Source organism: Suillus fuscotomentosus (genome assembly GCF_016647785.1).
Source record: "Suillus fuscotomentosus strain FC203 chromosome Unknown F5891scaffold_99, whole genome shotgun sequence".
NCBI classification, from domain to species: domain Eukaryota; kingdom Fungi; phylum Basidiomycota; class Agaricomycetes; order Boletales; family Suillaceae; genus Suillus; species Suillus fuscotomentosus.
Genome location: NW_024539611.1, coordinates 135,002 through 158,908, shown reverse-complemented (window position 1 = coordinate 158,908; position 23,907 = coordinate 135,002). Strand labels below are relative to the sequence as shown.

Sequence of the window (23,907 nt, the reverse complement as noted above, 5' to 3'; positions counted from 1 at the left end):
ACGGACGTGTGCAGACACCTGCAGAAATCACAGATAACATAAACGGTATGTTTCACATAAGCACGAAATCTCAAACCTTCTCCGTGCTCGCCTGTAGCTCCTCCACGCTGGCCTGCAGCGCCGCAGAAGCGAGTTTATACTCGTCTAAAAGATGGTACGCAGCAAACGCAGAGCTAACGAGAATCCAAACAGAAACCCGATTATCTGCGGCAGCAACAAGAAGCAAGAGTGAGATCATATGGCAAGGCGCGTGCAATATTCAATATTGCTTACCCTCCCCGAAAGCCTCCGACTGGTCTCTTCTGCGGCTGCACAGATCCTAGGTTGGGTGAAGTGGATGCCTCTTCCCGTAGCACTCTAGTCGTCGATAGAAACCGTGCACCTGAGCGCTGAGCAAATTTTGGGGTAAGAGCCAGACAACGCGAAGCCATGGTGGTGAGAGGAAGGAGTTGTTCGGCGTTAGCCGGTCAAGATCGCGTTTGTGGCAACTCTACTGTGTTTCTTTCAGTTCAAAGATTTGTATTCACCACATTCCGATCCTCGGTTTCTACCAGTGCTGAATGAGTGCATAGTCCATATCTGGGACCCATTCTTGAGGAAACAGTGCATCATCTAACATCAAGCACGTATGGTTCTAAAACGTAAGGGGGACGACGCGGAAGAAATGACGTCTCGGGAACGGAAGAAACTTAAAGTTGCAGGTGCTCGGACAATTGCTGTTCAGCCGTCTGTGTCAGCCAGTGGAAGTGGGACTGTCCAATCTTCAGGAAACGCGTCCGCTGGACCGTCAAGTACCACCGTTCGATTTGACTGTGAGCATCTTTCGCGTGTCGTTTCTTCAGTTGACATTTACCTGCAATAGCTATGCAGGGATTACCCGCGTCAATAGATGTCGAAATGTTCACTGAGGTACGTGTTTTGATGGATTCCGGTTCTATATCGTTTGATTGAGAAACACTAGGCCCGAGCGTATGAGATTGATGCCATGCAGAAAGCGATCAAGACAGCAGGGTTAGAAGCATGTGTCTCAATATACATAACTACTGATTTCCGTCCTCAGGGAAAGTGTGACTCATCGTGTATGGCAAACTCTTCCCCGCCATCTACGACGAAGGGCAGCTAGCCATGATGTCCGTCGTGTTCCCTTGCGTCTGCGAGACAAAGCACGCGCCGAGGTGAGCCTTAAACCACTTCCTCGGAAATTTTTCTTATTTTACTTGCCAGATGGTTCCTGTCACCCGGCGCATACTTAAGCGTGGACGCTCTAAGCAGGGGAAAACAAAGCAAGTGAGCCGTACTGAATCCCTCTTGAAGCGACAACGTCAGTAAACATGTTACCCCGCGTGCTCCTTGTCTTACGATGTGTTTCGCAGGCGATAAGACCTGGCTTGAGACTCATATTTGGCACGCCAAGCGGATGAAGATGGAAAACATGTGGGGGTATAGACTCGTTAGTCTCTAGTTGTGTTTGCAGGCTCCTTCTAAATCCTTGTTCAGGCAGTAACACCAACCGAAAAGTCATTCCGTCCTTCACATCGAGCCTCTATGCATGGCTCAATTCTGCATGATTCGTCGTACCACTCACTGATAGAGCTCAAGGGGCCTGAAAACATCCTTCGAAATGTGCTGGATAGTTGCTGTGATCCTCAGTGCACTGGAATGAAGCGGTCAGCCTGTGAGGTGGAAGAGGAAACATGCACTAATGATTTATTAGATCCATGTCCGGTGCTCGCGTGCTCGAGACTGACCTATACAAATCAGGAAGCTACCCCTTTGACTTGATCGCACCAGTAACGATCATGTGGCGGCCGTTACCTGTTGGAAACACGTCGGCACCGGCTAACGCGTTCCCAGCGGAAGGCTCCTCTAAACGCAGGCGCAAAAGAAAGAACAACGCACCGGTTAACGCAGCCCCACAGAGTCCCACGAGAATGATCTGGGTGCGTTCGCACCCTGCGGTGTTCAACGACGTCTTCGCAGCGTTACAGGGATCTGCTTCCTTGGTCCTTGAGGCTGAAAAACAGCGACATGAAGATGTGTATGCAGAGGTAGAGATAGTCGATTTGCGAGGCAGCGTAAATGCTTTCGAAATCATGGGGCCCAAAGCAAGTCAAGTCATCAAGGGCGCCTTATCTTCAGTTGCAGATGACGACAGGCAAGAATTCAAAAAGGTGCTTTCGTTTCTTTACTTGACTTCCTTATAAAATCTGACAATGCAGACAGTTTTGGCCGTCCCTGACTGATCTGCAAACCACTGCGTCCTTACCACGCGGAATAGTCATTGGGATGAAAGTCCTTGACCCACGACTGAAGTAGGCATCTCTAGTTACTTGACTTGTCCATATGAGTAACTTGCTACCCAGGTTTCCGCCTAAGAACGCCAAAATCAGAATGGACGGTCAACACCCCGCCACCCCGGCAATGACGTTCCCCGCAGCCATTCTTTCTCAAAGCGAAATTTGGGATGAAGAGAAACGTTCAGCATTGAAAAAGCCTGCATACAAGAAGAAAGACCTTGATGCACGCCGCTCAAAGGTAAGCCCCTCATTGGCCTTCGTAATGAGGTGCAATAAGTAACTTGCACGCAAAGAATCTTGTTCCAGGCACGCCTCTTAGTCCGCTTCGCCAGGACGATCGTATCCCACTGTTGCTCATACAGCGCTCGCTCGAATCGCCCTCCGGCACTCATGGTATCCATGGCTGGATGGTTGTTGTTCCCGCTGGGTGGGGCATGCCTTTCCTCCCCTCACTGGTACATACTGGCACACGCGTCGGCGGACAGCGAGAGCGGGGCTCACAAGCCTTCGAGGCAGGCACTGCGTATTTTCCGAGAGATTTTCCTTGCACAGAGTTCTACGACAAGCATTGGGACGAGCGTGCCGTTAAGGAGAAAGCGAAGTGGAACAGGACGCCACCAGCGAAGAGGGCCAATTTCAAGAAGCTTGGCACCCGTAGCCCATGGCGGGCGGATTGGGAAGTTGTGCTTGGGCTCCCAGTGGCGTCTGGCGCAGATGAGAACCTGGTACCGGCACAAAGAGAGCCTCAGGATGCGATGGAAGTTGACAAAGCACCAACCGTTCGCCCGTGGTTGCTCCGTGGTCCCGAAGTGCCGACTATTCTAGCAAAAGCAACTCAGAATTTTAATCATGGCGCAGGTCTCCTTGCAGAGATCAACAGGCTTCGGACGAAACGTAATATGGATGTACTCGATGCAAGTTATCGCCCCGAGGATCTCCTGAAAGGGGCATTGGTCATGGTCCGTCTGAAGATGGTCAGTCGGGGCGCTCCGAACGACCTCGCCATTATCTACCGCATTGATGACGACGAAGCCAGGAAGATCATCAAGGAGAAGGGCAAGATGCGAGAGGGTGCGGATGCGAATGAGGTTTGTCGCTTTTTTCCCTTTGATCATGCATCCACAGGTTGATTTACTCTCTTAGCCCCCTGAGGCTGCTCCTCCCCAGACGTCTATCATTGGGTATGTCACTACTGGCAACATGTCCTTGTCCCGCGGAGAAGGTTTCGCCATCGGCGCTGTTCCAGTGTCAGTGCTGTTAGAATTGCGACAGCAAGCACAGAGGTATGGATTCCTCGCTCGTGGGAAGCCTCAATTGATGTGATTATAGGAATGAAGAGTCTCATCCGTTAGTCAAAATTCGCGATCGTGCTGGGATGGTTTGCCGGGCTGCATATCTTGAGTTACTTGACTCATGATTAGTACTTTGTATCTGTTGTTCCATGGGTTTCTCTGATTACATTCTGTGCATCAATTGAAGGCAGTGCGTACGTAAGACTTATGAATTGGAAATTTCGTCAAGTATCAACGATATCGTTCCATTCCTGTAGTCACTGGCAGGTCCTTCGCTATTAATATTGATGCAAGGCCTCCATGTACAAATATCGGTGCTACGATATGAATTGGCAGCTAGCCCAACAGCGTCGACCACGGATGCGTAGATATAACTGTGCATCGATAAGGTAGAAAATGAAGCAAAATGCGCGGGTATCTGAACAAAGTGCACAATGAAATTTGAGTTAATCCAAACTCAAATACAGATAATAGGCATCCAAAGCCATCACGGAAGATTGTTCTCCTTTTTGAACCACTGTACGGAAAGAAAGAATGATCAATCACACTGAATTAAAAACCAACAGCCAACACTTACCTCCACCATTCTTCTGACACCCTCCTCCAGCCCGACCTCCGGTTCATACCCGAGTACACGCCTCGCTTTCTCAATATTGTGGTACCTCGTAGCACAACTATACCCAACCCTATATCGCGTGAACCCAGCTTCTTTCCCAATCAAGGACGCCCAGCACTCCGCAAGGAAGCCCAGCACCATTCCAAAGCCTCTAGGTATCACCCACACAGGCCTTTGTGCCCGTTCCGATGCGCCCGATGGGAGCTTTGATGAAGGCGGGTCGAGCGCAAGCCATATAAGGCGCATGAAATCCCAAAAGTACACTGGCTCGCCATTCGTGATGAAAAACACCTGCCCCGCAACCTGCAGCGGTGAGGTTTCTGCAATATCAATGGCATTATCGGAAAACTGGTCGAATCGGGAGCGTATGATAGGGTGCGCGGGAGTGTGCGGATCGCGTGGAGCGGTGAACGCTGCCTCTATCTGGGCGGCGTTAGGCGGCAGCGTGACGTATGGCCCTAGAGGGCGTGCTTCGCACGTTGGGACTCGCTTTGCTCCGACTGTTGCGCTGACAGGCTGGAGGGCACGGTCAAGGTGAAGTTTGGCTTTAAGAGAGTCAATAGTGAGGGTCTCTTGTGATGATGTAGGAAGTGGGGGAGAGGACAGCTTATCGGCGGCAATTAGATGTGCTTTAGCGAGATTACCGACATAGGTGTAGTCGAAAAGATTATTGTTGTCTCCGACTTGGAAGTGAGTTTGTCCACGTTGATAGGCTTGGTAGAGGCCCACCATCATTTGGCGGTCACCCTCACTAGAGAGCACCACGTTGTATCAATGTTCATATTTCGTTGGTTGATATGAAGAAATGACATACCCAAAAATGCCTGCAGGCCGTAAAGCAACAGTCAGTAGGCCACCCTTGCCATTGGCCTCGAGTATGAGTTTCTCTCCCTGTGCTTTTGAATCATTATATGCATCAAATGGCTTCTCCGGGAATGGAGCACGTTCATCGAGGTTGACGACGTCACCACCATCAAAAACGACACCAGCACTGCTTGTGTACACTAGCTTTGTCACGCCAGCAGCCTGCGCTGCGCTGATGACAGCTTTGCAGCCATCGACATTGACTTTATAATATATGCTTGGATCCTTGGCACCGTGTGGTGGTGAGGCGGTGTGAATTATACAAGTCGTACCAGTCTGCAATCATTCCAGCAGCAAACAGACGCACACCGCACAGAGAAGGAAAGTGAGTTAGCGCTCAGTGACCATGGAAATGAGTAATGTAGTGCACCTTTCTCAATACATCAAGCAGTTGGGATTCGTCCGTGATATCACCGGAATAAAAGTCAACATCGTGATGTCGCTGGACGATGTCGAATACACAGACAATATCGCCACGAGCTAGAAGCTGCTCGACGATGTGACGGCCAACGAAGCCGCTACCTCCAATGACAAGGTAAACCTCTTTTCGCTGTGACATGAAGAATAGATGTGAGAGAGGTCTATGTAACTAATGGGCCCCCGTAACTTGAGTTGCACTTGTTCAGCTGTAGTTCGAAAAGTTGCCACCTATTACAAACGGACTTGTGGACGTGGTCCATGGACATACGCGACCACGTGCTTCTTCTATCTGTGTAATGTTTGTCCACTTTCAATCCGCTTTAGAACGTTGCGGCGTTGTGAATTCTAGCCCTGTGCTTGCTCATCTCTGTTCTGATCGTTGAAGCTGGTAAAGATGTACATCCCAGACACATCCCGCAAATATACTCCAGAGGAAAAACAACAGCTACTCCAGAATCTTGACATTGAAGGTGCATTAAGCCTGTTTCGCATTATCTCACCTTTGCTTTACTGAATTTTCTCGATCTTTCTGCGTAGTCGAACACCGTGTTCGCCAGCTCGAGGAATGGCTCACAGACGCGCTCAAAAACTTTCGGCTTCACCAAGAAGGGCTCATCTCTCGCATTCCCAAACTTGTGCGCGGTGTGACCATGGGCGAGTTTGCTGATACCTACAATGGCGACGTTCAAGCGTGTCTTCGTGGTCTCGTGGGTGGTGCTCCACCCAATCTTGAGATTGATCGTGAGACTCGCAAACGCAAGTGGGAGGAGGCTAGTGAAGGCGAGCGCGCCGTTAAGAATGGTATGTGGTCAATTGAGCATCAGTCTTTTCATTGACACGCTTCTTATTCAGCGAGAACGATGCATGTCACTCCCAAGAAGAAGCCCCCTCCTGCTAACGCGGGAACTGCACAACGCATCCGCACATTATCTGCGGCAGTCCCGCGTACCCCCGGGCAATTCCGTTCAACCCTCCGCTTGCCCTCTGTCAGTCCGCAGAAACCGTCTACCCTCCGAACGTCTCCCTCTAAATTGCGTGCTCCATCGCCTTTCAAACTTCCGTCTTCTCCTGGAAAATCGATCCCATGGAATGCCAAGCCACCATCCCAGGCAAAGCGCCCGCCCACCAGCGCAACCTTCGCTCCAACTTTGCCTGCTAAGACCCCCACTTATCCCACCCTCCGTGCACCCCGCCGCGACGAGAGCATGCTTAGTCTAAACGGGTCTCCGCTAGCCAACCCATATAAGCTCGGCTTGGAGTGGTTTGCTGCTGAAGAGGAAGAGGAGGGTTCTGACATGGATGTGAAAACCAAAGGCAAAGGAAAGGAGACGCAGGTAAATATGCAAGGGCAAGGCAAGACTCTGCGACGCGTAAACAGCATAGTCATACGGCGTGATCCATCCGTCTCGCTCGTTCCCTCATCCTCCACCCAACCCACCTTCTCACAAACCCACTCACAAGCCTACTCTCAAACTCAAAACCATAACCGCACGCATTCACGCGCCAACTCACGCACAGCAGCTCGTGTACCGGAGTCACCGGCGTCTAAACCCGCTACGTCTTCTCTCATGTCTTCAAGCTCGCTCTCGTCCCTCCCTTCCTCGTCCTCTGCCCGGGCAGTCGTCGCGATCTCAACCTCCGATGGACACGTCCTCGAGTTCGACCCGCTACAAACATCGCCGCGCGCACTCGATGCACTCGTAGGTATCACTGACAGCGCAAAGAAACAAGCTCGTGAGGACATGGGGCGCTTGGTGCAGGCTGCGGTGAGTAAGTGGAGTATTGCATAGTACGGCTAGGCGGGCGTCTGCTTTACGCATCGTGCGGGCCCGCGTTAGGCGTGCCACCAATTTGCGACGCCGTGTCACAATATAGTATCATGTATAGATTTTCGTTTCTTTATTCACCTCGCTAACGCACCTGTTGAACACCCGACATTCCATCGCATGTTCCAGTTATTTATTTCGCATACCAAGCATCGATGTAAAGATGTAGCGCTAGCATATATACCTATGGACATTATTTATGTCGAGGGAAAAATCGACGTTATTTTGATGAACATGCAGCAGACCACAGCTCAATCTAGCACAGGACGCCCGTTCGACACATTCGAAAATCCCACTGCTTCCATGTTCTCAGAATCTCATTTACCCTACACGTGCAACTAGATGGATATGCTCGGAGCGAAGTGACGAGGGCATTGCTTTGTGTATCAAGTCCAGATGAAAACGGATGTCAGATCCTTGACGAGGCGCTGGAAAGCTTGGCGAAGGATGATAATCATGCTCAGATTTAGAAATGTGTCAGGGAAGGCAGGAAGGTGGTTGTTTATTTCACTCCAAACCTAAACAAAGGCGGTGGGTTTGGAATTTGGCCTATCGATTTGAGGGGAGTTGCACAACAGAAAAAATAACGAAATGAGTCTGCCATAGAAGGGGCCGTGGCTACGCGCTTGCTGCACTTAGCGCAGTAGGACTAATCGCAGGAGCAGGGGTCGTAGATGTCGAGGCGGCAGTAGACTGAATCTACAATGATGACGCCTGGGGCTGGGCCTGATCTGTCCATCGATCTTGCTGCTGCTGCGTTGGTTGTGATTTGGCATTGGCGTGTTGAGGGGATGCGCAGCAAAGAAAAAGCACAAGATGACCCAACAATCGGACGGGTAGTGAATATGCATGTCTTGAACGTGGTGTAGTAGGAGCAGGCTGTGTCGTTGATGACCCCTGGCCGTGCGATTGGCTTTGCTACTGTTTTTTTGGCGGTGGAGGGGCAGCGAATATAACCTGGACCGAAATCATTAAACCACGATGATAGCAATGCGAAGAGATATGCACCTCTCTGCCCTTTACTGCAGCAAATTCGACGATACGAGGACCGAGACAAGATAGACCGTGGCCGGAGTTCAGTTGATTTATTAGGTTGGAGCGACGAAAGGCAACCGGAGAGCGCTCTCGCGCTCCCCAAAGAGGATGTGGGAGGGCGAGGACGTCGGGAAGAGGAACGTTAGCGTAAGTTCCAAAGGACTGAGATCAAGATGTCAGAACAGGAAACGATTAAAAACGCTGATGACGCACATTAGCGCCATCTGTCACGCCGTCGAAAAAGCCTGGAGAAAGGTCATCATCCTCAGCCTGTGTAGCATCCACCGGGGAAGGTTGAGAGACAAATCACATACATTCGTTGATGACTCTTGAGCTGCAACCTGCGAGTGGGAGATTAGCGTAGTTTTTACTGGAGAACCATGAGGTTTACATCAGATAAAGGTTGAAGGATGTCTTCAAGGCCTGCTTCTTTGATGATGGCGTGAATGTCCCATGTATATGTGTTTTTATTTCGGCAACCAGGTGACCAGCAGCTTGCCATCAGCGGAAATCGATGCGCAGCGTACGCAGTCATCGTGCTGGAGGGGTGGACCAACTGGGAGGTTGGTGTCTAGATTCCACACACGCGCCGTTTTATTTCGTGATGTACTTGCAAAGAGACGTTCATTGAAAGACAAGAAGATGAAGTTTGTGTGATCGCGATCGCCTGCCAAGTGACTGACTTCAAGTGGCGGTGTTGAATATCTTAATTTGGCCATGTGAACCGGATATAAACTTCTTTCCATCCGACGTCCAGGTCCAGCTCCGAACTATGAGTCTTCCCGTTTGTTCTCTAGTGTGGCAAGCAGCTTGCCTGTCTTAGCATCCCATATTTTGAACTCACGTTTACTCCACCAGGTTGCCTTGGACAGCCTTTTGGTACATTTTGCTATTGCAGCAGCGTGGTGGAGAATTTCAGACGATCACGTCGGACTTCCTTGCAAATAAGTCATAGTAGCAAATTGAAGCGCCATAAGTATTAAGCTATAGGTCAGTCATGATCACCGTCAGTGTGGTGTTTTCAAAAATGATAGGTAACTGACCAGTGACTGATGATACGGACATACACCTCACAGGGTGGATGACGTCCTCTTGCTGATTACTGTAGTATGCACGCTGCAAATGCCAGCATCATACTTACCTGAACCTTGGCTCGCTTCAAGTAACACGGGTGTCGTTCAGGTTAGATGTGCCGTGTGCTCTTATCAGTTACGCGAGTGACAACCAGTGTCATCCGAGTCAGAAGTTAGGTTGTGTGAGTGGTCAGACTATGTTTAGCTTCGATCTTTTTCCACATACCCAATGTTGGATGTCTTTGCCGTGGAATCCAGCTAGATGATATTTGGTTAAGGAATATAAAACCTGAACGGCTGATGAGGAATCACACACAGTCCCAAAATGATGGAGCCAAATGAACTCAAGGTTGAAGCCCTCTTGGACATCATCAACTCCTCCGCACGCAAAGCAATGGCGGAATACAAGAACACTCAACATGGAGTCCCTGGTGTCGATGCAGGCACCTTCCACCCCCTCGATCTTGCGATAGATACACTTGCCCTCAGAAAGGCAATCAGGCTGCTCGAAGGTGCATGCGAGCAACTGAACACAATACTGGCTCCCCCCCAACACACGGTATATAATGTATGTGCCGATTATAGATGGCCCGTATGCCTTGTGCTCATCTTCCTAGTTTGTAAATAATTACAATTGGGCATGCATAGACGTCGCTGTGCAATCACGTATTGCAGACGTCTTGGACAAACACCCGGAAGGTCTTAGTGTGGATGTATTGGCTGACGCAGTCAACCTCGATAAGACCAAGATCGCACGCGTGTTGCGCGTTTTGGCCCTCAGGGGTTGCTTCAAAGAAGGTAATATGCATCATACTGTCCGTTGATAATTCTCTCTGAGGCCTTTGGCGTTCCATAGTTAAGCGAGACGTATTCACAAACACACGAATCTCCCTCGTGCTCAAGACAACAAATAACGTCGGGTTTTTGATAAAAACTCAGCGAGAGATCCCAAAATATGCTGCGGTTCTCTATGAGACTATGGTCGACCAAGAGTTTGCAAGGTCGCACAAGGTTGAAAGAGCCCCACGAGCATTCGCTCTCAGAAAGGAAGGCAAAAATAACAGTTTCTGGGTTATGGACGTGAGTTTTAGTCATCATACTGGCCTTTCATGCCTTACCATATTGTACAGGATGAGGCACGCGATGTGCGTGCAGATCCAATGATCAGTTCATGACTGACTGGCGGCTCACAGAATCTTATACACAGATATTTCAAAAAGCCATGATGGGCTATTCTGAGATCCAGGGCTTGTCTGTGATGCCGCATCGTGAGTGATCACTGTTTTTTCAACCGTCAGCATGACTGAAGCGGGCAATAAGATTACCCTTGGGACAACGTATCCTCTGTGGTGGATGTTGGATCTGGAATCGGAGCAATGTCTATTCCTCTGGCGAAAATGTTTCCTCATCTCAGAATAACCAATCAGGATCTCCCAGAAACTATAAAGCTGTCAAGAAATGTGAGTCCGGACATCTATAGCAAACAAGTTATATTCATATTTGATCAGACATGGGAGACAAATGCTCCTGAGGTACTGCTCGACGGGCGTGTAGAGTTCGTCCCATTGAATTTCTTGGAGGAGTCGCCCGTCGTCGGAAAGGATGTTTACTACGTAAGTGCTGAATTTGTTCCCATTCAATGCGGACTGCTCAATAATTCATAAAGTTGAGGAGCATCATTCATGACTGGCCGGACGAGGAGTCGATGGTGATTCTCCATAATGTTCGCAAAGCAATGGGACCAAACAGCCGAGTATTGATTCGTGAGTCGGCTGTATTTCAAAGTGAGGTTTACTTCAGACTCGATATCATGTGATAGATGAGTGCGTGCTCTCGCGCGCATTCGAAGGGCCTGACGTAGGGGCTAACGAGTCTAGTGAGGTAAGTTTAGAGTGTGGCTTGATGGCTAAGGTTCAATCATACATTCAGGATCATAAGGCGCCCGAACCTACATTACTGAACTTCGGTAGTCACACAACATACCAAATAGACATGGCCATGTGGCTTGTTTTGAATGGCAAGGAGCGAACCTTGAAGGAATTCAAGGACATTGGGCAAGTTCCTTCCATGCCTGGATACATTGACGATGTTTGATTTGTTATAATTTGCAGGGCCAGCGCAGGTCTAGTGCTCACCCAAACCTATGATCTTGTAGGGACGATGCTCTTGGAGTTCAGAATCGATCAGGACTGATGCCGAAGGCGTTCTGTGATCTTCTGTTACTGTACTTTTACCCTCCCCAATTGATCGTCCCATGATTTAATCAAGACAATGATTCTTAAACGACATCCATCTCATGAACCAGACGCCAATCTACACGGTTACTAACGTAAAAGTATTTCGCTACGGATGCATGTCTTTCACGATCTAGAAGCTTCATCGTCCCTTTGCTATGTGTTCCATTCCTCCACCATATGACCCAGGTCGGTGTGCAAGTCCTTCATAGAGGATATTGCAGCGTCAATTTCAGCCTGAGCTATACCAGCATTCACATGGAACACTTGCTTCTGCTGCAGATTGACCAAAGCTCTATGCACCTTTGCAGCAAGATCTGCGAACCACTCCCTCGGAACACTATCATCCAAGGCTGACAATTGCAGCCTCGTCACTGTCACGAGGGCTTGTATTCCATCGACGTAGGGGTCGTCCCGTGAAGCATATTGCGCTGTGTCCCATGCGTTTGCGATGGGTAACTGCCTTCTCTCCTCAGCAGGACTGAAAGGAAGATCCTTGTCCAAGGACTTGACGCGGTCAAAGATCACAAGAAGGCAGGACCCGACCCGCAAATAATCCTCGCGACAGATACCGTTAACCAGAGAAATGCACCATTCAAGATGACCATCACGGATCAGACGTCGACACCACTCGTCTTTCTCTGTCAGGGCATAAATGAGGCGGATGTAATAAAAGTCTCGATCTTTGCGGAAAGAGCCGTCGGGTCTAGTGTCGTGGATTGTGTGGTAGTCATTTGGACGTACAGAACTCAAAAGAGCCGAAGAAAGCCCATCCAGGAGTTGCGCATCGACACCCTGTGGCACCGAGGCGCTTGTCATAGAAGCTAGTTCTTCTCGAGCTTCAAATACGGCTCTAAGTGCCGTATGCCGGGCTCGGGGAGATTTGCTGGAGTGCATACAGCGGATAAGCGATTTGATGTAAGACGGTCGTTTGGCGGGGCTCCCTAGTCTACGCATGGCGCTCAGTGCAAGCAAAGCGTCGCCTTCTGTTTCATCATCTGTGTTTGTGTCATCCTCCAGGTAATCTACTAGCCAATTAAAATTTTCACAGCTGGGCTCACGCTCGTCGCTGTGACGCCAGCGCAGATCACCATACCAAATCAAGTGTTCATCGTCTGGACGTGAAAGTTTATCGCGCATTCCGTGGACAAGCATTGTTCTCAGCGCAGTGCGTGCATTGGCCTGATGCTTCCGTCGGCGAGCATTGTCTTCCCGTGAACTCTTGAACTGCTTATAGGCGGCACATCCAGCCATGAACGCATCGCGAATGAAACGACTTCGGGTTGAGTTAAAATCTTTATTCCAAAGAAACCCCAGAAGTTCCTTGTCGATTTTCACCGGCTGGATGCAAAGATGGGCCATAGCTTTGCCATACTTCACATATAGCTCTGGTCTGTTACGACACGCTACGAAATTATCACGTAAACGTGCGAAGGCTGCTGAAGCATCAAGGTTCGGGGGCCATTGCACGCAAGGTACAATCGTAGCCGCAGCCTCGACAATTTCAGGGTTCGTTGATGTCTCCAGTATCCAGCGAATGGCGGACGATTTGGCGAGTGCGTGACGGATCGATGTAGATTTGCCTGGATAAATCTTTTGGCAGATGGTTGCCAATAGCTCTGAGGCTGGCGTCCGGAAAGGACTGTCCGGACGCAACACCGACACGAGAAAAGTGCCCACGTAGAACAGAATACCGAAAGCTGTGGTGCAGATAATAACGCTGGATATAGTGGTTTGCTGGGGCCACAGGTTGGCGCTTAGCGAAAGGCCGAAGAGCAGGAGCGAAATCTGGAGCAGCACCAGGAATACCCGCAAGATGGTCTGCAGGCGGAAAGATTCTAGTCCATCTAGCTTCATCTGCCTCTCTATGCCACGCTCTTCGAGAGACCCTCGTCCTTGAACTGATTTATAGGAGTTCAGCCATTGTTTGCCTAAGACAGCCCCAAACGCAGCCAAGACGCTAAATGCGAGGCTAGCGTAGGCAAGTGCTTGTGTCCAGACCGTCGAAGAGGAAAATCCCGTAGATGAGGAAAGAGTGCTGATGTCAGGTACGGAATTTGGGCCATTCACAATTATCTGTATGAGTTGGAGGACGAGGGCATTGGTAGTGTCTCCTGGATCAGGCTGCATTCCGACGATGAAGGTGGAGTTGACCGCTGAGAACAGACCAGCCTAATGCGCTTGTGAGACTTACATTGAGATACGTAGAAAGAGACCCACAAAAGTCAAAATAATGCCCATATCATCATTGGCCCGATCGAGGAAGTCGTCGTCGTGCTCAGTCGAAACTTTCTTGTACGTTGCCCAAAACTTTGAATTGTCATCTTTTCCGCGTTCTTCTGCGATAGTCGATTCTTTAAGGACATCGAGAATCTGTGCCAGCGTATCTGAGCTTTGAGAAGATATGGTGAGATGTCAAGTGTACCGTGCTGATGAGTTGACACTCACATCTTAGCAAGGTTTTTTTCGGTGGACATCGCAGGATTTTCATTCGGCTCGATCCCATTGTCCGTGGTCTGCTCCAGAGTGCTTGACCTTTGAGATGATATAGTTAGCGTCAAATGTACCACACTAATTGGTCAATATTTACATAGTCCTGGACAGGCCTTCCTCAATAGACGCCACACGTTCCTCGCTCACGTTACTCGGCTTGCTCTCATCTCGGACCTGCTCCAGGATGCTTGACCTTTGAGATATTAAAAGTCAGTCATCAAGTATACCATGCTGAATGTACGACATTCACTTAGTTTTATCAAGGTCGATCTCAATGGACATGGCAGATTCCTCGACTACTGCATTCGCATCGATCGGACTCCTGTGTGTCCATGAGCTTATAATCAACTCAGTCTAACTCGCCACTTACTCGTTGTTCAGGGGGTCATCATCCGCAGGTGCAGAACTGGATCGCGGGCACGTGTTATGCATCATTCGTGCTGTAGTGGACACAGGTGGATCAAGGAAGGGAGGGATGGGAAAAAACAGTTTTACTGCGAGTAAACCTTCTATACAACGTGAAGAAAGCATGTTCTTACACACAAGCCTCGTGGCTGTTGGCTCCGGGAACAGGAGATCCCGTGGAATGGAACACGACCTTCACTCAGACCCTGTGTGACCGGTTGACCATGAGTGGGCCAGGCGCTTATGTCCGTATCATACAGTTGTTGATCCCTCTTGCTCGATGCTGGTATTGACCGCTGGAGCGTGTCCATCCTTGAGCAGACCGGGACCGCTATGGCACATAAGAGGACTGGTGAGAAAGTTGTATTGGATATACCATTACATGCTGGCAGAGCATGTCTTTTATTTTCATCGCTAAAAGCAATATATAAAGTTATATTACGACGTCAAGGCGCTGCAATCAACGTAATGCAGCCTGGAGGACTTGTCGGTTCTCTGATGATAACATACTGTGACAATGAGTGAGACGAACAAGAATGGATATCTTGTGCAGACTCACATTCTTTAGTGGTGGATTTTCATATGCATCTCAAAATCCAGAAAGCCGAAATTGGAAATCTGAAGGACCCGAGGTGTTGGAACGCACCACAGATTAGCCTTTAGTACTTTAGTGCTGAGCGCTGCAGTTCGAAACAAACAACATCTGCAAAACGACTGAAATGAACGCTTAACTTACGCGCGTTACGAACACTTACGAACGCTTACGACTTCAGTAGCGAAGTCATGCGATTGGTGGAGATGTTGAACATCAATATTACACACCATATCTGGCTGATAAACTGAAGCCGAGTTCGATAAGATGCGATATGCTCAGAGATGCGATGCGATAGATACGATGGATGCAATAGCAATAGATACAATTGCTACATACCGATTAATCTACTGTCTATACAAACTCAGTACTGAATGCATGATAACTCTCCTTGTCCGCAAAATTATTCAGAAAGAAACGCTCATAGCTTTCCGAGCATGTCGCAGAGGTCACGCTCTTGTCCACCGCCTCACCATACTCCGGTATCAATTCGACCGCATGCGTTGCATCCGTAAGTCGCACAACAGCTCCATGTCTATGGCGGTGACCATTTGCATCATGAGTGTACACGCGTTCCACGGTCCACATCATGAGTTCAGGACGGTCTTCAGGACGAGAGACGAAACGGAAATACTGGACATATAGAAGGGGGTTGGAAAGGTACGATGGCAGCTCCACATCTGAACCTCGTCGAATCGTTGGCTGAAAAATTAGTCGAACTTGTGCATAGTGCTGCCGCAGTCCGGTTCCGAACCTCGGTTCGAACCTGAACCTTTCCGAACCGGACGCATGGTCCGGTCCAAGGTTCGGCCAAGACTCAGAACCGAACCTTTCCAGAGGTTCGGGGTTCGGGCTGGTAGTGAATAGGTTCGAACGGGTTCGAACCTCTCAATTTTTGTACGCTTTACACTTTTTTAAAAAGATGTAAGTATTTACTATGTGTCAATATATGCAAATGCATGTGTCTGCAACCCGCGCAGGTTTGAGCCGGGTGAAATTGACGCGGTCCTCTGTCGCGCCTGCCGCAGTCGTGACGCGCTGTGACACAGTACTGCACCGTCACAACATGTTCAAACACTAGGTATCTTATGTCGCTATATGAATTCCAAACACTTTGAACTCTTGCTAATGATTAATATAGGTAAGTACTACTTGGGAATGTTATGAGCCATGCTGATCAAAGTCGTTGCTTATTGTTCGCAGGAAGTGAGTATGTCAAGATTTTCGAGCTCGAACCATTCTGATCCAAATCGTTGGCGGACCAGGCCACCGTTCCTTGTTCGAACAAGAGCCGTGCTGATCCAAGACGTTGGCCACCGTTCGCAGGTCGTGAGTGTGTCGATCCTCGTTCGAGCAACAGCCATGCTGATACAAGTCGTTGCCCACCGTTCGCAGTTCGTGAGTCTGTCGGTCTTCGTTCGAGCTCAAGCTATGCCGCAAGTTACCGTGTTCATCCTCGAGGGTCTCAGGTGGAGACCTGTCAGGGGTAGCTGATGGGATTAGTGTCACAGTGGCTGCTATTGGAGGTACGTCTTATTTCAGTTGTGATGATGCGATAATGGACGACCACCTTTCACTACAGGCTTTGCGCATCGCGCGACGATGCAGGTCGTGTGCGCGGTGATCACTGATCTCAAGTTTTTCACTTTTGGTTTTGGCCGCCGGTGAGTGGTATCGTTCATCTTTCCACCTTTTCTCATGCCTTACTTGAAAATACTAGGGTGTGTCCTGGTCAACATGTCGCGAATCGGTCCATCTTCATCAATACGGCTGTTATTCTCTGGGCTTTCCGCCTTTCAGAGAATCCTGCAGCGAAGATTGACACGCTTGCAATCTCGAATACTGCAACCGTACATGCTGCTGCGTTTGAGATATGTTTAGAGAAGAGGATCGATGAGAATGTGATCAGGGAACTATGTGCACCGGGCAAATAAAATGTGTTTATTTTAGAAACTTGAATTCAATCTTTGTACAAAGAAGTTCTCCTTGCGTTAGAGTCTTTTCGTTGTCTGTCCGACTCGAATTACATGACAACTCATGGTCTCGAGCCTATACAACCACAGATGGTCCAAGCTTAGTCGAACCTGGTTCGAACGCGAACCGGACCCTCCCGAACGCGTTCGGTGACGTTCGGTCCAGGGTTCGACCAAATGGCTGAACCGAACCTATGGTTCGGTTCGGCGTTCGGAAAATTTGCCCCAAGAACCGAACCGAACCGGACTTCGGCAGCACTACTTGTGCAACATAACTAGCTATATATGATATCAGTAGTGCTCACTCAATATACAGGGAACACACATACTTATGTTGCCATCCATGCCCGGGCCATCGATAAGAATGGTATCGCAGTTGCCCAAGGGGAAATCATCGCTCGGCGGGTAGGCTTGTACTACCCTGCTCGGCATGATGACCCGTGGCTGGAAGGCCGAGTGCAGCTGCAGCCGAAACTTGTTCCACACCTGGAAGCGCCCATATTTGGGGTCCCAGCAGGTGTGCTCGTCGCTAGCCAGGGATGAACGACGAATAAAGTCAGTGAGCGTGTGATCAAAGTCGGGGAGAGTGTATTTCGTGCGTATTTCAGCCGGTGACAGTGATTTATAGTCTGGGGTAACATTCAGTTGGAAAGCCGTGAGCGCGTCTCCAGAAAGAATGCCCTTGAGAAAGTGGTTATGGACTGGTCTGGGACCATGAACCGACTTTACCTCGTCAGGGAGTATGCGGGAAACCCAAGAAAGTGCAGGATTAGCGATTGTGACATCCTCATCTTCAGCGTGCATGGCATTGACCAGTGATGCTCCCTGAGAAGTCAACAATGCATATAAATCAAATATTTCCATCGACTCCTGACGATTAAGAATACGAACGCACTGCTCCGTGAAATCTTTGCTTTGTCGAGCCGTCCGGGGGAAAAGGTCCTTACAGTGTGTTATGAGCAATCGCTCTGTCGTATCAGCCGAGAATTGCATCAACGTGCCCAACCTCCTGATCGTACCCTCAAAACTTTGCATTAGCTCGAGTTTTGGAATAAAGAAATCTTCTTTCACGCCTTTCTTCCCCTTCCTCGCTTCTGCAGCGACGATAGCGTCCTTGAAGGTGTGAAAATCCGAAAGTGCCTGCGTCATGGCTTGGAGTGATTGGGGTGAATGAACTGGGTGTTGTGCAAGATATGTGAAGTCTACAAGGCTGCGGATTGCGCGAATAAATCTGGGTGAAACGGCACCTGCGATTGATGCAACGATAGTGCGTTGTATATCTCTATATTCACGGCCCGTCATTTGCTTGACATGCGTGATCCCTTTGGCGAAGTGGCGCGTGCCAACCCGCTTATGCTGAGCAATGTAACGGGTATCAAGCTTGTAAGCTCCTACAGTCTCCTTCACCCATTTGAGCGGGTGATCAGCAAAAAATTTGAAGCAGGTATGTAGAATTTCGCCAGTGAGGAAGACGGATGGGCATGCATATATCCAATCACGCCAGTAAGGCATGTGAACTCCAGACAGATTGAGAGCTTTGGCCACTTTCTGGAACTTGTCGAGGTCCCAGGGATCAACTGTCTTGGCAATACCGACAAGGAGTTCCAATGTATGCTTCCCAGTACGAGGGAGGTGGAGGATCCCATCACCAAAATGCTCTTGCATCGCCATAGTCAGAGGAGATGCGTTTTTAGCAACTGCAGCGATCATGGTGGCCTCTGGCAGATCGCATACATGAGCTACAAGTGGCGTGAAAACGTAACGGATGAATCTAAAAGGGTCAGGCATGAAACATCCCTCTGCTGCCGCGGCCTTGAGGTTAGCACAGACGAGGTCCATGCATTTATGCCATAGCCGTGCCTGGAGAATACTCTGATAATCTGGATGCACACGGAATTTTACGATCGGCATGTAGGCAATGCAGCGCCAAGCTCGTAATGTCGCTTTGGAACGAACCTCTGAATCGATATTACCGATGGTAATGAAAACCGGGTGCATCTCAAGTCCTCCAGTAAGTCGCGTAACAGGAGTTTTATCGGATCCCAAGATGATGGGAACCTGGGTTGCGCCAATAGGGAGGTGGTCCTAGAAAATTGCAAGTCTTTCTGTGACTCGGTGAGGAACGTATTAATAGAGTGAACAGACCTGGATTTTCCATGCCATATCAGCGCTCATGTAATCTCCATATTCACGCTGATTTCCGACATCGATGTGGTGTGGGACAAACGTCATATGGTTCGCAAAGATCGGGTCACTAAAGAGTTGCTTGACCACATCCAACGCATCGCGCCAAATGAGTTCGATGGGATAAACGGTCTTGTAGCCTGAAAACTCTATTTTGGAGACTTGCCACTCCGTAAAACAAGGAAGCGAGTCCATCCAGTCCAAGAGATTATCTTTCGTGGTGAAAGACGGTCTTGCGTGATTGTTAAACTGTTGACAATCAGACTTGTGCCTACAGCTTAGATGATCGTACTTACCCATTTCAACTTCAAAAACTTAGTGATTTGTGCTTGAGTGAGGTTTTCAACCAGGAACTTCCCTAATTCCCATTCGCCTTCATCCTGGAAAGGGTAGCAATGGTTGATCTTTCGCCGGTACGCATATTTATCGTCTTCCAACCTATCGAGCATATTTTCACCAACGCCGAAGACATATCCGGAACCTGGATGACAAGTACCAGTGGTACTTGAAACAGGACTTCGACGGAATACAGGAGGGACAGGTAATTCTTGTGGTCGTGCTTCAGGTGGCCAGCAGGTAGATTGGGAATTGAGGTGCGTAATAAGTGACTCGATGGACGGAAACTCTCTCAATTTGCAGTTTGGGCATAACCTGCAAAGGTATGTGCGCACGATCAGGCTGGTAAACCGAGTTTAACAGACGCATACTTACATTGTAGACTTCGACTTGTGCTGCCCTGCCTGAGCGCTGAGCTGTCAGTGATTTGCACACAAGTCTTTCAAAGTCCGCAGACTTGCGCACCTTCACTGCACCCGCCATCACCTGGTGAGCTGTCTGCGCAGCGAGATGATGGAATTTGCACATTTATCTCACGTTTCCTCTCCCCCTCGACCAAGCAGCCCTACTCACACTAACTCCAGCAGTGCAACCCGTGTTGAACCAGCATTCTTTGATTTTTTTCTCAAGAAAGCAAATAACTCACCCTGTTTGATGACCTCTGATATAGGATCTGGCTCTGATCATTCAGGTTCTCCCCCAACTCCTCTCTCCCCAGTGGATGAGGTGTCAAACTCTCCTTTAGTGAGAGAGGGCTTATTGCATAGCCCTTCCCGTCGCGGAAAGCGTGACTTCGCATCTCCGTCCCGTCGTGGGAAGCCTGGCTACACACCTGCAACAAAAGAGAGCTTATTGTGTAGCCCTTCCCCTCGTAAATCGCATGGCATGGCATCTCCTTCCCGTAGAAAGTGTCACGCTGTGTCTTCTCCTACGCCTGTTTCTCCAATGAAACCCCACAACTCATCCCTTCCCCCTCGTTCGTCTTCTCCTCCAGCTTCTCCCCTTTTTGGGAAGTTTACATCTGCTTCTCCACTGGAGCTCCGTATCTCGGCTCGTGCGTTAGGGCGAGAATGCCGACCAGAGTTCACGGCTGAAGACATTGCAGAGGTACGTTCATTATTTTATTTTATTTTATTTTATTTATTGTGTAATCTTACGGTAAAAGCACGAGGAATTGATAATGAAGGGCCTCGTGGAAATGAACCTATCGACTATGTACAAATTATTCAAGGCAAGGCTTGCTGGCCGTGAAGCTGCACGCCAACGCCTCGCGGTTACAGCATGGGCAATTCAAGAGGCAAAGCACTTCTTAGAATTTTCTGAGGCGCTCAATGAGGATAGCAAAATGCGCCTCAAATATTCTGATGAAGAATTCCGAAGAATTAGAGCCACTCTCACCGGGCGTCACCATTCAGAGATCGAGGATGACGGGAACTACCTTCAATCTGTATATGACGACGAGTGCAACACTCTTCGTGCCGTTGCTGCCCAGGCAGACACAATGGGAAAAGTTCTGGGCCTGAACGTCAAGAACGACTTACTGTCATCTAGGGGAGAATCTTCTCATCGCCCTCAATTCACCAGCTCGGCTGATCCCAGCGGTTCCCATACGTCCTCCGATTTAGATGGTGATGATCACAACAGTACCATGGACTCGGACGATGACGAAGAATCTGAAGGCCACGATGCGTAGGTCTAATCGCACAGCCCTTCTTTTTGTGCCCTCTTTTTTGCAAATCACGGTATCTAAATTTGACTGCCAGCTCATCACTCGCTAATTTACATATCAGTGAATAGCCACACATTCAATTCTTTCGGACTGCGCCGTTCACATGTCGACTTTTTGGACACGCGTCATTCATATAACTGCTTCTCGAACACCATGCCTCTCCCTCCCGTCCATATATGTCCATAGTCTTACTTATCGCAACGCCAGGCCGCTCACACTAGATCACTTCGTGATCGGACTGCCATGTTTTTATGTACGTTTGGGTGTGCTTTATTACATTTGTGTGTAATAGTATCGAATTTCAAACAATCAGTGCGCTATCGATTGTCGTCTCTCTCTCTCCTGACCACCATATGTCTAACCGTCCTTCACAATGAAAGGGCAAGGCTGCCGTCCCCAAGCCAGCAAGGGGATCGGGACTTAACCCATCAGGACTTCCAGCTGCTGATCAACTCAACATTCCAGCTGAACAACCTTCTGTATCAGCATTTGGTTTCAATCCACACGAAGACAGTATGCAGCGGCAAAGCGGGGGCCCAGGTGAGTGATACTTCAATCGCGAGTATTCGCAACTAACAAGCCAAAAAAAACAGATTGGCACTCTTTCCGTGGACCCACACAGTACGACGACTCACACGCATCCAGCTCTACATCCTTCGGCGCTTTTGCGCAGCCTCAACAAGATACTTTCACGCAGTCACAACCCAATCTTTTGCAGCCTCACTATGGTACATCCTACGACGGGTACGTTTATAATCAAGATGGATTTGGAGACGCGGGGGGCCAGCCATACAGCGGCTCGTCCTTAAGCAACCCCCAACCCAATCCTTCGCAGCCCCATGATGACGGTACATCCTACGACAGGTACCCTTACGATCAAGACGGATTCGGAGACACGGGGGACCAGCTGTACGACAGCTCGTCCTTAGGAACGCTCGGAGCCCCTCAAGAGGGTACCCACGTGCACGGAACACCCTTACCGCCGTGGATTGATGAAGCTTCCGATGGAGGAGTCGGTGTGATAGACCGAGGGACAGGCTTTGTTCCCCCGGCTACCAATCTAGCTCTCTTACGGCGAGGGGAAATTCCTCAAGAAGAGGTCGTTCATGTAAGTCTTTCATTTATTGTGCTACCCTAACTAACAGCTACATAGACCCAGGGGCCGGCACGTACTACGAAAAAACGGAATACCAGGCCTAACCTACCAGGAACACCATACCTTGTCCCACAAGCCCCCCGCACCACCACCGAACCACAGACACGCGCCGCAACATCATCACAAGCACAAACGACGGCACTACAAATACCTGTCGCCACCGAACATTCAGCGCTGACGTTGAAGACTGTTCGTGTGTCGAATGACGACATCAACGACGCTGTGAAGGGAGGGAAAGTCCTGATTGCGCGGGTGATGTTTACCAAACATGCAATGACGCAGAAGCGGAAAAAACACGTCACTCAATTTGAGGACGCAATCAAAGACTCGACGCCTCGTTGTTTGGAAGCTGATGGTGAGTTTTTCTTTCAATCATTCATATAATCGTACTAATATTGTAGTTGTCATTGAAAACTTCATAACTAACGCCCATCGGAGACAAGTGTCGAACGCATTGTCCAGTATACGCGGGAAAATCGCTCAATTTGCGCGCGACAGTGTCTTCGTGTCATACAAGCTGTTTCCCCCACGAGGGAGCACCATCGCAGCAGCACAAACGCATCGCATCGCAATGGTGAACAAACTCATACGGGGCATTGATCCCCTACTCTTCATGCATGCATATTCTGTGGACGAGGTACGTCGCTCTCACACTTCTGGTGCTTCACTAACTATAAGTCTTTCAGCACGGGAATATCACCATTGATGCCAAATTTCAGAATGCGTTTATCATGGCTGGCGTCGTTCGTTTTGTGTGGCGCGAGGGCCGCGAAGCCTTTCTCGGCGCCTCGCCACTGAAGGCCATCAAATATGTGATGGCCTCAGTTGGCAGCGGTACTCACTGTGCATTGCAGGAACAGCGCTCCGCTGTTATCACCGTCGACGCTTTTGGTGGTCAACACCACAAAGAAAAATTCAAGGAGATCGTGCAAGCGTTCGATGACCTCACGGACGAAGAAAAACTCGAGTTAGAAAGTTATTTGCAGTACGTGCTGGATGTCGGACCATCGCAGGCAGGCAATGGAGAGAGCTCATCCGATTCTGAATAATATTTTACTACATGTATAGCTTGTTCGTTGTAGTATAGTGTAATCAAGATTATCATTGGATGCTCATGATCATATCAGTACTAGATGTGTTGATAATCGACGCGATACGACGAGATCTTTTAACTAACCTAAAAACGAGCACTCAGGGTGCAACATAACCAAAAACGAACGTTTACGAACGCGAGACCTGAGCTAACTATTTTCAAAACGCTCGCAAGCGACTTTTCAACGGACCCACATTTTTAGATGAACAACCGAGTGTGTTTACTACATCTAAAAGAGTCGAGTTACCGACAACGAGTTCGAAAGTTGTTCTGAACAACTCGGATTGGG

At 49.2% G+C, this 23,907-nt stretch overlaps 9 protein-coding genes across 9 annotated transcripts; 4 read left to right on the top strand and 5 right to left on the bottom strand.

Annotated features, from left to right (window-relative positions):
- Positions 1–70: 70 nt before the first annotated feature.
- Positions 71–431, bottom strand: F5891DRAFT_1196425 (uncharacterized protein; the record flags this gene model as incomplete). Its single annotated transcript, XM_041368289.1, has 2 exons — positions 71–173; positions 274–431. The coding sequence occupies 2 exons, from the start codon at positions 429–431 to the stop codon at positions 71–73; spliced, it is 261 nt and encodes an 86-aa protein (XP_041219052.1).
- Positions 432–483: 52 nt separating this feature from the next.
- On the top strand, positions 484–3,775 carry F5891DRAFT_1066789 (ribonucleases P/MRP protein subunit POP1-domain-containing protein). Its single transcript, XM_041363118.1, has 13 exons — positions 484–812; positions 863–909; positions 962–1,011; positions 1,061–1,175; positions 1,225–1,321; positions 1,374–1,450; positions 1,498–1,667; positions 1,715–2,171; positions 2,224–2,312; positions 2,364–2,535; positions 2,591–3,385; positions 3,441–3,580; positions 3,627–3,775. Exons 1-13 carry the CDS (start codon positions 629–631, stop codon positions 3,712–3,714), a joined length of 2,481 nt encoding a protein of 826 aa, XP_041219051.1. The 5' UTR covers positions 484–628; the 3' UTR covers positions 3,715–3,775.
- F5891DRAFT_1066786 (C-3 sterol dehydrogenase) lies at positions 3,776–5,730 on the bottom strand. Its single transcript, XM_041363117.1, has 4 exons — positions 5,440–5,730; positions 5,020–5,345; positions 4,167–4,956; positions 3,776–4,106 (listed from the first exon to the last, which is right to left on the bottom strand). Exons 1-4 carry the CDS (start codon positions 5,626–5,628, stop codon positions 4,077–4,079), a joined length of 1,335 nt encoding a protein of 444 aa, XP_041219050.1. The 5' UTR covers positions 5,629–5,730; the 3' UTR covers positions 3,776–4,076.
- A 61-nt stretch (positions 5,731–5,791) lies between these two features.
- On the top strand, positions 5,792–7,622 carry F5891DRAFT_773368 (uncharacterized protein). Its single transcript, XM_041373210.1, has 3 exons — positions 5,792–5,959; positions 6,027–6,290; positions 6,342–7,622. The coding sequence occupies exons 1-3, from the start codon at positions 5,884–5,886 to the stop codon at positions 7,277–7,279; spliced, it is 1,278 nt and encodes a 425-aa protein (XP_041219049.1). The 5' UTR covers positions 5,792–5,883; the 3' UTR covers positions 7,280–7,622.
- Positions 7,623–9,502: 1,880 nt separating this feature from the next.
- Positions 9,503–11,579, top strand: F5891DRAFT_773341 (O-methyltransferase-domain-containing protein). The gene is made up of 10 exons (XM_041373209.1): positions 9,503–9,605; positions 9,742–9,991; positions 10,041–10,221; positions 10,280–10,503; positions 10,554–10,568; positions 10,631–10,691; positions 10,744–10,883; positions 10,932–11,036; positions 11,090–11,186; positions 11,243–11,579. The coding sequence occupies exons 2-10, from the start codon at positions 9,749–9,751 to the stop codon at positions 11,515–11,517; spliced, it is 1,341 nt and encodes a 446-aa protein (XP_041219048.1). The 5' UTR covers positions 9,503–9,605; positions 9,742–9,748; the 3' UTR covers positions 11,518–11,579.
- A 174-nt stretch (positions 11,580–11,753) lies between these two features.
- On the bottom strand, positions 11,754–13,422 carry F5891DRAFT_1066773 (uncharacterized protein). Its single transcript, XM_041363116.1, has one exon. It carries the CDS (start codon positions 13,017–13,019, stop codon positions 11,814–11,816), a length of 1,206 nt encoding a protein of 401 aa, XP_041219047.1. The 5' UTR covers positions 13,020–13,422; the 3' UTR covers positions 11,754–11,813.
- Positions 13,423–13,577: 155 nt separating this feature from the next.
- Positions 13,578–13,985, bottom strand: F5891DRAFT_935484 (uncharacterized protein; the record flags this gene model as incomplete). The annotated part of the gene is made up of 2 exons (XM_041374041.1): positions 13,578–13,829; positions 13,878–13,985. Coding segments are annotated over 2 exons (360 nt in total), but the record flags the coding sequence as incomplete, so codon positions are not given.
- A 1,516-nt stretch (positions 13,986–15,501) lies between these two features.
- F5891DRAFT_962973 (uncharacterized protein) lies at positions 15,502–19,753 on the bottom strand (the record flags this gene model as incomplete). The annotated part of the gene is made up of 5 exons (XM_041375954.1): positions 15,502–15,879; positions 17,442–18,701; positions 18,864–19,205; positions 19,266–19,553; positions 19,601–19,753. The coding sequence occupies 5 exons, from the start codon at positions 19,751–19,753 to the stop codon at positions 15,502–15,504; spliced, it is 2,421 nt and encodes an 806-aa protein (XP_041219045.1).
- A 397-nt stretch (positions 19,754–20,150) lies between these two features.
- F5891DRAFT_1196416 (uncharacterized protein) lies at positions 20,151–23,574 on the top strand (the record flags this gene model as incomplete). The annotated part of the gene is made up of 8 exons (XM_041368288.1): positions 20,151–20,747; positions 20,806–21,329; positions 21,577–21,622; positions 21,750–21,909; positions 21,963–22,477; positions 22,523–22,880; positions 22,927–23,162; positions 23,212–23,574. The coding sequence occupies 8 exons, from the start codon at positions 20,151–20,153 to the stop codon at positions 23,572–23,574; spliced, it is 2,799 nt and encodes a 932-aa protein (XP_041219044.1).
- Positions 23,575–23,907: the final 333 nt, after the last annotated feature.